Source organism: Acomys russatus, chromosome X, assembly GCF_903995435.1.
Source record: "Acomys russatus chromosome X, mAcoRus1.1, whole genome shotgun sequence".
Taxonomy (NCBI): Eukaryota; Metazoa; Chordata; class Mammalia; order Rodentia; family Muridae; genus Acomys; species Acomys russatus.
The window spans coordinates 60,907,316-60,922,305 of record NC_067169.1 but is presented as its reverse complement, the minus strand read 5'-3'; the positions used below and the strand labels follow the sequence as shown (position 1 = coordinate 60,922,305).

Genomic DNA, 14,990 nt, shown 5'->3' with positions numbered 1-14,990 from the left:
TAAATTCTCTAAAAAGAAACAATGTTTAAATGTAAAACCTATTTTTAAAAATCATTTTTAAAATTCCTTTAAGTAATCCATAAAAATTAACCCTTTTACATAGCTTCTTATGGATGTACACCCATGAAAAATAGTATCTAATGTATATTTAATATATTGGTATACATCGTTAGTTTCAAGTGTAATTGTGATTTTACATGCAATGTGTGTTACATTTGCATTCACTATGCTCATAAACACACACAATGTAGTTCCATTTTGTATACAAGCAGTTGTGTTGTTTTTTTTTAATATATCCATTCTTAGCCATAAGACACATATTTCTATCATTTCCTTGTAATAAACTTGTAATTCTTAGTTGGATTGAATAGGTTGGACTGTCTAGAAAGTAGCTCTATAGTGATCATTTTAAAAGGGCCATTGTCATCTCCCAAGCATCCAATTATTTTCTGTCTCATATATAAGATCTGTCTTTGGGTGTAGGTATTTTTTGCATTTTTCTTCTTTCTAACTTCCCCTATCTTAGTTTCAAGCCTGGATTTCCTCCTGTACAAATTCATAGAAAATTTTCTCTACTTCTTATACATGCACAGTCATATTAAACTTCATAGTATATAAAAATACAGTTCTGTCACATAACAGGTATACCTCAGAAATATCATGAGCTCCATATTTTCCTCAGCATTCGGTTGAACTGTATATGGCATTGCTCACTTCCACAAAGTGCCCTTCGCTTACCATAGTAGCAGTAGTTGAACTGACGTTTCCTCAGACACAGCTCTCCTTTTATGCCATGGTGGTGATGCTATTCCTTTTTCCTGGAACGTCTTTTTTTATTTCTATCAAAGTTCTCACCTTTTTAGATTCAGCTGAGATATCAACACACAAGTGAGTATAATTTTGCCATACTTCGAACTCCTATTACTTTACTTATTGGAAATCGATTCTAATTCTTATTATAGTTTTCTCTGTATTAAAATCTTTCATCTCCCTGTCTTTTCTCTTCCTTCCAAATAATAGTTCTTTCCCTACAGGAAATTAGGTTTTACCTATCATTTTATTTCTTGCAATGGTTAAAACACTATTTCATATAGAAGAGATACCTGATAGACATTTGAACGGAATTTAAATTAGATACCTTGAAAAGTTATATCTACTTATTTTAATAATGTTCAATTTGTCAAAAAGTTTTTGAAGTCTCTTACAATTGTTTTAAGAACCTGTGGGATTCTTTTAAATGCTTTTAGTGATGACAAATCATCACTAAAACTTGATTTTGGAAAATAGAATTCATTCTGAGCCACATTTAGTGAATAGTATGAATGTTTAATCTAGGGCGTATCTTTTAGATACAATAAAAGGTGTGTGAACTAATGAGACAGAATCTTTGGATGAAGCATGAACTGACATTTCCAAGTTTCCCAAATGCTTTCAACAATGACAACATTATTGTAATGAGTTTATAATATCCTAAATTTTCTAGTTTGAAATATAGAGCACTTATTTGGCTGTGTAAGTTCTGAAATATTTGTTAGATCCATATCTACTCCTTGTAACTTAATTTCATAAATTTCTAAATCAGGTTGCTTTTATGTAAAAGTAAAACTTATGGTACATTTCCTTTGAGTGCTATGTTTTATAGTATCTAGTAAGTGAGAATCCTGTCTTCAATCTGGTACAAAAAAGACTCCCCAAAGTTAAAGGAATGTTTATCTGTACCATCAGTCAATGTTTTCTACAATCTAGCTATTTTGGTTAGTGGTTCTTTGGGTTGTGCTAGAAATGTAAGGAATTAAAACTACATTACAGTGATTTACATTCGGAGTTTTAGACGTACCAAGACAGGAAAGATGTTTTCATCAAGGCTGCCAAATACAAATAGCCAAAACACTATGACTGTTCCTGATTGTTTCATGGTTCTCCTTGCTATAGGTAGTTTATTGTATGTATGTGTAATAATATAAATGTATATTTAAAATTAAAAATATTTAATAAATTAAATAAATAAACTAGAGTAGAGTAGATTTTAGCTGAATATAAAATTTTAGTATCATCCAACATAGTTTATAGTTTGGGAATCTGTTTTATCCATAATTGTTTTGTATACCATACTTGTTTTCTAGAAGCTCTATGTAACTACTTTTAAAATATTCTTACTAAAAGGAATATGTGAAGTGATAATTCAAAATAATTGAATATTTCCATTTAAATGGAGCATATGATGTGATTATTTTAGTTAAAACATAAAGTCAATTATTCATACCCTGTCATGCCTTTAGCATTCAGCTAATTGCCATTTTATTGCCATTTTATTAGACATTGAGTGAAATTATTTTACATTGAATAAAAATACTTGTACTGATCTTGGGTCAAGCTCACATGTTTGTTATATGGAGAACTGATGTAAGTATATTCTTAGATCTAATCATTACTCTGTTCCATTTGTAAAAGTAAAAGTCTCTCAACATTTAGAAACAGTATTAACAAGTATTTGCTGAAATACGAAATACTTGTATACTATGGAAGATGTATTTGTTCATGATTGCAACATTGCAAATCTTAATTATCAACATTAAACATTGAAATGCATCTCTAAAAGAACAGATTTTACTGGACACATTTTTATCTAGAGAATTTTGATGTATGGATAATATAGCTTAAAATTTGCCTTTGCTACTTTTTACAGTCATGTATTATTTATACAAAAGTGTCATCCTTTAGATCAGTGGTCCTTTAAAATCTACATTTTACCATTCTGTGATAAAAGGTGGAAAACATAGCAAGATATGTATCTAATGAGGATATACTTTAGAAAACAGTGTTTCAGTGATTTGTACTGAATTCCTATGGTTCATATTAAGAAGGTGACTGTAATAATATTTATATTAGTAGGTGCTCAGTGTTCAGAGTAAATACAAGTAGTGCCATCTCTTGTTTTGTGATGATGTGCTATTTAAAAAGTTCTTTCTGCTTAAACCACAGGGCATTAAATTTTTAAAAATAATTATGTTTCCTTCACTTTCTCTTCAGTCCCGTTGTGAGGATTGAATGTGGGGAGAGCAGGTGGTGGGGTGGGGTGGGGTGGGGTGTGGACAGAGGGTTTGCAGAGAGAAGAGAAACCACAGGCGGGGGTATATCTGTGACAAGCTAGAGACCTGCAACAGAGTACGCTTTTGGAATATATGGAAGTGACTCTAGCTGAGACTCCTAGTAGTAGGGGTCATGGAGACTGAAGAGACAGCCCTCTAACCAGACAGGACTCCTAATGGAGAAAAGGGAACACTAACCCAACCACAAAAATTTCAACCCAAAATTTACCCTGCCTACAAGATGTGCAGGGACAAAAATAAAGCAGAAAGTGAGGGAATGTCCAGCCAATGCCTGGCTCAACCTGAGACACACCCCATGGAAGACAGACAACCTGACACTATTAATGACACTCTGCTATGCTTGCAGACAGGAGTCTAGCTTAGCTGTCCTTTGAGAGGCTCCACCCAGCAGCAGATGGAAACACAGAGACTCACAGCCAAACATTGGGTGGAGCACAAGAAGTCTTGTGGAAAAGTAGGGGAAAGGATAAAAGGACCTGTTGGTGACAGGAGCCTCACAAGACAACAGAGACAACTAAGCAGGGCCCAAAGGGGCTTGGAGAGACTGAAGTACCAACCAAGGACCATACATAGATTGGATCTCGAGCCCCCTACACAGATGTAGCAGATTGGCAGCTCAGGCTTTATGTGGGTCCTCTAGTAAGGGGAGAGGGGTCTGTCTCTGACGTGGATTCTGTTTCCTGCTTTTTGATCACTTCCCCTGGAGGGCCTGTCTTGCCTGGCCACAGGAGAAAAGGAAGTGCTCAGTCCTGATGCAACTTGATGTGCTGGGGTGGGTTGGTGGGGGTGCTCCCCTTTTCTGAGGAGTAGGGGAGGTGAAATTGGGGAAGAGGGAGGTACCAGGAGGAGAGGAGGGAGGGGGATACAATTGGGATGTAAAACGAATACATAAATAAATTAAATAACAAAAAGTAAAATATAGTAATAATGTTATTTTCCACATACTTTCATATCCCTTACAGAGCTCACCAAACTTTTTTTCCTGAGGAAATTTTACACCATTTCTCATATTTTTCTACAAGGGAAAGCTCTTTAAATCAGTAAAGAAAGAATGTCTTTGATTTGGAATATATCTAGTTACAGACCTATTTCCCTTCACATCATATACAATGTTTTTAGTGTTGCTTAACATTACAAGCAATGTTAATACATACTTACTAAGATTTCATTTGTTGTTTTCACAGATTTCAGGAAACCTTACTGTGCCTTGGATTACAGGGTGTTCTAGGAAAAGAGCAGTAAGTAATCTTTGGTTTAACACAACAAATGAGTTTTCTCTCATATTCTTAGTGGGAATATCATTGGATTTTTTTATTTTTATAGAACTAGAAAAACCTAGCTTTGATAAATGGAATGGTCTCAAAAAACATATTTCCAGATCGTAAACTCTAATTTTTAAATGCAACTGTAATTAAAATCAAGAAATCAATATACTGAATATCTTGTGGGCAGGACTTCTTTCTGTTTAAAAACAAATTTATATTTATATTTGCAATTTTTTATAATGCAGTTTATAAAACAAAAGAAACATCTAAATAAAATTAAAGAAAATGGATTTATAAATAAAAGAAAGCATTTAAAGCAACTCGTTAAAATATCTTAGCTTTCTTCAGCTTAGTTGATCATACAATTTAATCTTAATAGACAATAAATATTTACTAATATACGTTACCATTGTTACTACAATTCAGTATTAAAAGTGATATGTCATTAATAGTTATAACTACTCTTAAGTTTGGAACTATATTTTCCCATGAAATCTCATTGAATTTTTCTGTATAGGATCCATAAAACTATATCTAACAAAGTGTACAGAATACTTAGTTGTAACTGGTACATAGAAAACTATAAAGCCATGAAAAATAAACAGACATTTAGAAAAGTAACTTAGTTACAAAAGGATTGGTAAGTTAGAGGACAAATAAAATTAAAGCTAGGACTTAAATATTTTGGACAATACTGTCCAGGTAGTTTGCTTTTTTCTCTTCCTTATAAAATAGAGATACAATACTAAAATTAATGTAAGACATTTCTGAAAGGTGGAAACAAGGTGAAATAAGGAGAGAATCCAGGGCATGGAGAAACCATAAGGTATTTTGTCATTTAAGTAACAGCAAAAGCAGAAGGCCACCTTATTTAAATGAGTTATAACACTCAAACTAGCAACAGAAAAAGACAGCATTAATCCCTTCACCCTCTTCAAGACTTCCATAAATACGTTTGCTAATTTGGTAAGGAAGGTCAACTGGAAAGATGCTTTTCCTGACATTTTACTGCCAGTGAGGTGCTCAACTTCCCAACTGAGCCTGCACTTACGTGATCTCCAAGAGACATCCTGATAGAATGCTAAAGGAGGACTCTGAAACAAACAGACTTGTCTGGGGAGCCTTTGTCTGTGTCCTATACACTACACAGTTCTGTGTTCCACGATCAAGCCAGATTGCGAATCAACACTGTCAAGAGGAATTAAACCACCACAGGAAGCCCCGAATATAGTGAATCCATTTTTGTTTCTACACTTAAGGGTCTATTGAGTGGCATTATCAGAAAGTTATCCTCACAAGAGCCTTGGTTTCCATCACTTTAGGTGGCACAAAGATTAGTAGAAACATCAATGATGTCAGATAATATGAACATAGCATATAGAAATGAAAAAAATATCACTAAAACAATAACCTTGGTGAGTTTCCAGAGTTCTAAGGACACAGTGGTTCCAGAGATGCCCAGGGACAGGCAAAAATTTAATAGAAGTCAATCTACAGGCAGTGTCTGAGGTAAAGGGACAGCTAACTGGGGAAAACCAAAGGGTGTTGTTTTTCAAAGTTTCCTTAGGGAGGGTAAGTGTTGCACCACAAGAAATAGGTCTTGAGTCAGTTGACATTACCATATTAGGTTAAAATGTACTGTGTACTTAATGGTTTGGGGCTAAGGCAGATGTTTGCAAAGTTCCAAGCACATCTCCGGTTAAGGGCTAGATAGAAAAGAAACACAGAACAAAGGTCCTAGATAATATATGACTTATCAACATGACAATGCTCAGCCTGTTCTGGGCCTGGGAACCAGGGAAACTGAGTGTGTCCTTGCTCTGCTGAAGCCCTTTAATTTAGTACTTGGTTGTCTGGAAGGCTGGTTTCCAAGAGACATGGGTTTCCCTGCCATCTGATGTGACAAACCTGCAGGCACCACCAGGCTTTCTAAGCCAAGCCTAAGTCGATACGTATCTATTAAAAAAGATAAGACTGAAAGCCTAGGGAGATAATGGTCAAAATGCCCAGGGATCTGGTGAAATCCCTCAGTATACAAAAAACCAGAAACGTTGCAACCCTGGTAATAAAAGGCCCTCTAATGAAGCAAACACAGAGGTGAGGCAGATGCTGGTATTATCTGTTAAAAAGCTTCAGTAAAGCAGGTCCACTTTATCATAAACAACAGAAAATGAGTGTTGGTAAGGTAGCTCTTGGCACAGTGTTTGCTTGCCATGCACTAGGCACTGGCTTCCATCCCTAACGCTTAATAAAATAGTCTAAAGAAAGCATTACACATTAGCAGAGTAAAATAAAGTATAGTGTTGAAAAATACATCTATGGGGTCTGACTTTCTCATGTACTCTGGTGCCCCATATTTGACCAAGTCCCCTGGATGGGGAGACCTGGTGGCACTCAGAGGAAGGATAGCAGGCTACCAAGAAGAGACTTGATACCCTATGAGCATATACAGGGGGAGGAGGCCTCCCTCAGTCACAGTCATAGGGGAGGGGAATAAGGGGAAAGCGAGAGGGAGGGAGGAATGGGAGGATACAAGGGATGGGATAAACATTGAGATGTAACAAGAATAAATTAATAAAATATATTTTAAAAAGAAAAGAGAAATACATCTAACATAAACCACTTGCTAGTTGGCTCAGAATTGGCATGGAGATGAAAGACTACATAGTAAGTGAACCTGAGACCAGGTAAGTAGAATTTAAGGCAACCAAAAAAAAGGGGGGGGGGCATGGGAGTAAATTTCAGAAGATTGAAGTGAGTTTATAGTGCATCTTAATTATAACTTAATAAATCTTTAACAGTTTATTCCATTCAGTTACTGGTACACCTAAGTATTTTAATATATGTTAAAATTCTAATACTCGAAAATGCTAACTCTCATGAAATATAAATACAGTTATAGTACATATAATTGTAATGTTGCCTTCAAATTGGCATGTCTAATAAGTGTAAATTACATATTTGATTTCAAAGATCTAGGGTGGTAATTCAAAGTATCTCAATTTTTATATCGATTTTGATAAATTTCATTAAAACAGAACATGAGATATTATGACTTAAAAATAAATGTGTAAATAGAGTATGTGGCTTACTGGAAGAGCATGTGCCTAACATGCTCAAATAGCTATGTTTTATCTTTGATGTCTTTGAATAGTTCAAATGCACAATGCAATATTATAAGAATAGGCACAGTGTATTTCCAGAGCATACTTAATTTTTAGTTATTTTACATACTTTTGCTTTTAAAGGAAATGATTACATTTTGCAACATAATTTTTATAAACTTGTATACTGAAGCAGTTAGAATATCCATCTCATATATGTATCATTCTTGATTTTGTTTTATTTCAGAGCTGTGGATTAGATCTAAGATCTGGAAAGGCTATAGGCAAATGCTCTACTGACTGAAGCATGTCCTTAGCTGGCCATTTCTTTTCTGTGGTGATAGCATTGACAATCTATTCTCTAAGTAAATTCCCAATATATAATATAATTTATTGTATCTGTACTTATTTAAATAATGTTGGTGCTGAAAGATGCCTCTGCAGCTAAAGACACTTAGCTGACATGCTTGACCATCTATTTGAGTTTGATTCTTAGATTCCACTTGGTGGAAGAAGAGAACCTACTCTTACAAAGTGTTCACATAAAGTCTGTGGCATGTACCATCCTGACATAGAAATTAATGAATGTAATTTAAAAGTTTAAATGATCTTTCTTATCTCTCATTGCCTTTATGAGACTCTTCATACATATATTTGTTCACTGGGTGGTATCCCATAGTCCCCTTGCTCTTTATTCATCCTTTGTTATTATTTATTTTCTTTTTATCTTCCAACTGCATAATTTAAACACATATCTCCATGTTCATTGGTCTTTTCTTCTGCTTAAGTCTCCAGGTTAACTGTTCTGTTAATTTTTTGTTCTGTTATTACATGACTCAGTTCCTTAATTTCTAGTAACTAGAACCTAGCTGGTTCTTCATCATATTCATCTTGTTAATATCCTTCTTTTATGCATGCATTCTGTTCTCAGTTCAAACGCAGTGCTCACCTATGACTTTTGTAATTTGTTGAACTTCTTTGTCTGATAATTCATATTCTTTTTTTTCTTTAAGGCTCCTTATTGGAGATTAATTTTGATTTGACTTGATTCTTTTCCTTATTATTCATAGCCTTTATACACTTCAGCTGGTGTTTGTGTTTGGAAAAATAGCCCTTTCCTCCACACAGACTAATTTGCATGACCCATCTTTACCTAGAAACCTGGTTAAAGAGTCCAGGTGTCTGTTGTTAGCTTTTCCAAGTATGCAGAATTGCTTGTCCAGAAACTGATAATTTGTCTTCCCTTGCTCCCTGCCTGTGTCACCTTGTCACAGTAATTTTTCTATGGGAGATGTGAATAAATGTCCACTTACCTCATATAGGGCACCACCAACAGAAGAAAGTATGATTTCACTGAAGTCTAACTTGAGTACCATGCTATGTAAGAAAAATATAAAACCATGTTTGTGTCTTCCCACAATGTCAGGTTTTATTGAAAAAGTAATTTCAAGCAGTTTCAGTGTCAGCTGTTTGCCAGACATTCCCAATTTCTTGGTAACCCTTGTAAAGGGAACATGGGTTCTTATTTTCTAACATTAATTAATAATATTTACTTTCAGATCACACATCATACAGTAAATGCATCTGTCTGTCTGTATTTGTGTGTATGCACGCACCTGGGAATTCCTGCACAGTGACTTCAGTGTTCAAAGGGGCAAGGCATTTTGAAGAGGTCTGGGAAGCCGATATTGAGAAACAGCTGGGGACGATAGAGTCTGTGTGCTGATAAGATAAAGAGCCAGAAGAGGCCTGCGGGGAAGAAGTTTCTGTCATGAGTCAGGCAGCTGCACGTCAGAGATTTGAGAGGCAAGCTGCTGGGTTGAGTCTAACTAGCAACAAAGGTGAAAAGGCAAGGACGCAGGGATGAATAGAAGTTATGTCAAGATGGATAAACAAGAGGACATGCAGACAGCATAAAGGACTGCAACATTTTAAAACCTATCCCCTTAGATTATATTATTTTGCCCTCTTTTGGAAACCAGCCTTGATCTAAGGTGGCACCTTCCTGGGTTAGCCTCCCCACCCTAAATTTAGACAAGAAAAGGCTAAAAGACAAAGCAATAAGGAAAGAGGAATGTCTGCCCTAAAATATAGCCTCCCTACTGGTCTTCTGGTTTTCTAGGCTTATAGGAGAATCTTGTTTTGGGTGTTACCTATGATAAAGGATAGCTGCCTGCTGCAGTAGGAGGCAGTTTATAATAGTTTTAGGATTAGATGTTGTTAATTATGAGGGATCTTTGGAAGATATGGGTCCCTTCTTCTAAAATGGGAATATGATCATGGACAATAGCATATTTAGAATTATGTAGATACTTTATTGTTAATCTCTTGTGTGGAGTTATGTCAGCCTAGTTCTGGAAGCTCAGAGGTTGTAAGATAATTCAGGTAAGGACCTCAACTCTAGAACTGAGTCTGAGGCAGCCATAGCGTACCCTGCTTAGGTGGTTCCTGCGTTTTAATGATGATCACATCTCTTAACTATTGTAGGAACTAAAGCGCGTAAAGGAGAGTCAGAAACATTAGGGAAAGGCTTAAAAACTAAAAACATAGTCTAGGCTCCAAGCTCCTTTTCTGGAGCTGGGAGGATTAATGCTCAGCGTTAAACGAAAGCCCATGAGGACACAAAGAGAGATCTGTGGCTTGCTGAGGATGAAGTAACACCACAGCGCCCATCACCACTACTCTGAGCAGGTTTCGAAGAACACACTTAGGGTCTGCAGCAGGATGCGTCACTCAAGCCCTGAAGGAAGGGAGAAGTGCTAAGGGAAGAGCGACAGAATGGCTGGCGCCACCTCCGCCTACTTAAAGATGAGTAGCTCTGAGGAGGTGTCCTGGATTTCCTGGTTCTGCGGGCTCCGTGGTAATGAATTCTTCTGTGAAGTGGATGGAGACTACATCCAGGAGAAATTTAATCTTACTGGACTCAATGAGCAAGTGCCTCACTATCAACAAGCTCTAGACATGATCTTGGACCTGGAACCCCAACTAGAGTGACCTGATTGAACAGGGCACGAAGATGCTTTATGGTTTGATCCATGCCTGCTACATCCTCACCAACTGAGGCATTGATGGTAAAGTACCAGCAGGGAGACATTGGCTGCTGCCCTCGCATGTACTGTGAGAACCATCCCATGTTCCCTATCGGCCTCTCGGACATCCCAGGTGAGGCCATGGTGAAACACTACTGCCCCAAGTGCATGGACATGTACACACCCAAGTCATACAGGCACCACCACACGGAAAGCGCCTACTTTGGCACTGGCTTCCCTCAAATGCCAGCAATGTGCATCTGGAATACTGCCGCAAGTGACCCACCAACCAGTTTGTGCCCAGGCTCTACAGTTTCAAGAGCCATCCAATGGCTTACCAGTTGCAGCTTCAAGGTGCCAGCAACTTCAAGAGCCCAGGCAAGAAGATTCACTGATCCCCCAACCCCCCTCTCCCTTTGACACTACCATTCCTTTGCTGCCACCCTTTCAGGAAGTTTATGGTTTTTAGTTTAAATTAAAGGAATTGTTATTGTGTTGGGAGTATGAAATAAAGTGGAAGAAAAAAGGCTGTGAGAAAAAAAAGTATAGCCTAGTATCTCAGAAAAATTATGAACAGCGTTTTGGGAAGCTAGTAAACAGGGAGATGAAGAGACATATAGTTGTGTTTAGGGAAAGATATCTATATAGAGATATGTATATAGTTTGTAGGAGAATTGCTTACATAGCTTTGAGTTAAAAACAGAAGATCATAGAGACTGGTGGGTTAAGAGAAGTTGTAGACAATGAAACACATAGATTTGAAGATGGAGGGCTTAATGAATCTCCACCGCTTAGGTCTTTTGGATGAAGAAATCAGTAACTAGTAGAACCCTTAGGCAGGAAGGTCATTCTATAATTATTTTATCGAATTGTTTGGAAAAGTATTCAACTACTTGCATATCAAAAGTCACAATGCATATGATGTTGGATATTTTCACCAGTCTTTTCTGCAACTAATGATATGATTATGTGCTCTGTACTTAGACTGTCCATGTGCGGGGTTATATATTTATATTGATTTTATGCATGTTGAATCATCCATACATTTTTTAGATGAAGCCAAATTAACCATGCTACATAAACTTTTAATACATTATTGAATTCAGTCTGCAAGTATTTTTATTAAGAAGTTTTGTATCTATGTTCATCAGAGATATTCTGTAATTTTTTCATTAGGTTTTGGTTTGGGTGTTGGGATAATACCAGATTGTAAAAACAATTTGGAAATATTATTTTAGTTTCTAGTTTCTAGAATGATTTGAGAAGTATAGGTGTCAGTTCTTTGAAGATCTGGTAGCATTCTGTGCTGTATTCATTAGCCTTGAATATTTTTAAGTTGGAAATTTTTTCTTTTCTTTTTAAATATATTTTATTAATTTATTCATATTACATCTCAATTGTTGTCCCATCCCTTGTATCCTCCCATTCCTCCCTCCATCCCTCCCCTTTTTGCATTACTCCCCTCCCTTAAGACTGTGACTGAGGGGGACCACCTCTCCCTGTATATGCTCATAGGGTATCAAGTCTCTTCTTGGTCGCCTGCTATCCTTTCTCTGAGTGCCACCAGCCTCCCCATCCAGGGGACGTGGTCAAATATGGTGCACCAGACTTCATGTGAAAGTCAGTACCCACTCTCCACTCAACTGTGGAGAATGTCCTGTCCATTGGCTAGATCTGGGTAGGGTTCAAAGTTTACTGCATGTGTTGTCCTTGGCTGGTGCCATAGTTTGAGCAGGACCCCTGGGCCTAGATCCGCCTGTCATAATGTTCTACTTGTAGGTTTCTACGACCCTCTAGATCCTGCTATTTCCCCATTCTCCCATGCTTCTCTCACCTAGAGTCTCAATAGAAAGTCTTCCACTCTGTCTCACTTTCCTGGTAAGTGAACTTATATCTGGACACTAGCCCAAGGGGCATGTCCCATGAAAGTCTTCACTTATCAGGACATTTTTTTCTTAATGTCTCATCTTTTTTGCTATTATGGGTCTTTATATTATTTAGTTTGCCTTTACTTAACTGTGGCAGATCATATACATCTACAAATTTGCCCATTTCTTTTAGATTTTCCAGTTTTGTGGCGTATAAGATTTTGAAGTATGTTGTCATATTCTGAATTTTTCAGTGTCTGATATAATTTTCATTTCTAGTGTTATTGATTTGGGCTATCTCTTTCTTTTGGTTAATTTGTCTAAAGGTTTGTCAATCTTGTCAGTCCTTTTAAAGGAACAACTGTTTCATTGGAACGGTCAGAAGCTCCACATGAAGACCAATGGAGCCAACAGGTCCAGGAAATGGAGGGAGTGCTGCAGAGACTGATGCATTGACCAAGGACCATGTGTGGTGTAGACCTAGACCCCTTGTCAGATGTAGTACATAGGCAACACAGTCTCCTTGTGGGTCCCATAATATGGAGAGTAGGGACTACTTCTGACATGGACTCTGGTGCCTTGTTGATCACTTCCCCCTTGTAGAGAAGCCTTGCCAGACCACAGAGGAAGAGGATGCAGGCCTGATGAGACGTGATATGTATGCTGAGGTCAGATGATGGGGGGTAGGGGGAGTCTTTCTTTTCTGAGGACTAGGAAAGGAGGGAGAGGATATGAGGGAGAGAGAGTGGGATTGGGAGGTGATGATGAGGGGACTATAATTGGGATGTAAAGTGAACAAATTAAAAATTTAAAAATGCAGAAAAATATTCTTTGTCTTTAACCTGGTTTTCTTCTTGCTCTATTCCTATTATTTGTAGATTTGGTGTTTTCATACTGTCCTAGAGTCTTGGCTGTGTTGTTCCTTTTTAAAAAAAAAAATATTAACTTTGACTGAGGCATCTATTTTCTTCTATCTTTTCTTTAGTGCCTGAGATTTTCTCTTCCATCTCCGTACTTTGTAGGTGAGGCCTACCTCTGAAGTTTTTGTTTGACTTCCTGAATCTTTCGTTTCGAGTTTTATTTCAGTTAAGCTTCTTTTTTGTGATTCTTTCTATTTAATTCTGTTTTCATATAGTGAATTGTGTTCATTATTTCATTCAGCTTTTTGTAGTTTTTCAGTCTTCATTCAGGCGTTCATAACCTCTTTGAACTCACTGAACATATTCATACTTTCTCTAAGTCCCTGTCTTGTATATCAGCTAACTAACTTGCTTTTCTGAAGAATTATTATGACTTGGGTATTGGTTTCAGGATGAAGCATATTGTTTTTGCTGTTCATGTTGTTTGTATTTTTTACAATGAGATCTATGCATCTGGAGTTAGGTCCTTTTGTGGTATTGCATATCTTTTCTCTCATTTGTTGTATGGTTTATGAACCAACTGGATGGCTTTGTTTTCAGTCTTGGAGCCTTGGGTATGGGTGGGACCCTCAATAATCACAGAATAGAGTGATAATTAATGCTTAATAGACAGACAGGGTCAGAGAAGGATACTGCTTCTGCAGATCTTTAATGATGATTCTGGGCTGCCACACAGTCTCAGAGGCCATGGACTGGTTCTAGGAGTTTCTACTTGGAATAATGGTTCGACTTCACTCCACATAGTCCCAGGTCTGCACCTATGATTGGGTGAGTGGCTTTGGATTTTTTTTAATGCCATATGGACAGGAGCACAGGGGCCTGCGTTAGTCAGTGGAACCAGAGGTGGAAAGAAAAGGAGGATGGAGAAGACAGTTCTGAAGGGGTGGGAGAGGAAGCTAGCTGACTTGGAGGGGGCTAAAAAGACATAAGGAAAAGAAGGGTCAACATGGTCACAGGGTCAAAGTCAGTAAAAGGGTCTCTTGGAATGAGTAAATTGTTCCATAGCAACAGGTTTTTCACTTAGTAGCACGATGTAGCAAATGTAAAAGATTCACAGAGAAATTTGTCAGTAACAAAGAAGATAGCCTGCAAGTTAGGAGCTGTAGACAACCTCAGATTGTTCTACATAAACTTCTCTAAATCTCTAAGAATGTTAGAGCCAAATGGTACCATTTTCAAGTCAGTGGACTCTTGTAATGCATTTTGTTTGTGACCAGTATTCTCAAAGAAAATAATTTTTGATATTTCCTCTAGGATAAAATTTCTTCAGGTTATGCAAAAGGCAGCAAAGCGGAGAATCCTTGGTTAGGTAAGATTTGGTGTCTGTCATTCATTATGAAAACTGCTCAGTTAAACAGGTCCACCAGAAAGGGTGTGAAGGAGAAAATCATCCCTTTGCCCCTCAGGTTCCCTTCTAGAATTATACATGGGGACTGCCAGTTGATTATGACCATGCAAGGGGTGCCTTGACTCCACAGGTCTTGGTGAGAGAACAAATCCAAAGGCAGAGTAACCCCTGACCTCTTGCTAGGATTTGTGAACAGATAGACAAGGAATCCTGGAGATTAAGAGGAGGACAAAGGTCTCCTCTTTTAGATGCAAAGATAGCAATGGCAAGGGTGCAGCAGTCTCCTCGAGCAACCCAGCTCAGTAATACCTGCCTCAGATTTGGGCACCAAAATGTTAGATTTGTG

At 37.4% G+C, this 14,990-nt stretch overlaps 1 protein-coding gene and 1 pseudogene across 3 annotated transcripts in view; both read left to right on the top strand.

Annotated features, from left to right (window-relative positions):
* Positions 1-14,990, top strand: part of Hdx (highly divergent homeobox) — a 111,469-nt gene that overhangs the window by 47,291 nt on the left and 49,188 nt on the right. For all 3 annotated transcript variants that reach the window (XM_051142412.1, XM_051142411.1, XM_051142410.1), the window contains one exon: positions 4,295-4,348. In XM_051142412.1, coding sequence (XP_050998369.1) covers positions 4,295-4,348 — 54 coding nt within the window. The remainder of the gene's footprint in view (positions 1-4,294; positions 4,349-14,990) is intronic.
* Positions 10,261-11,498, top strand: LOC127185830 (casein kinase II subunit beta-like; annotated as a pseudogene).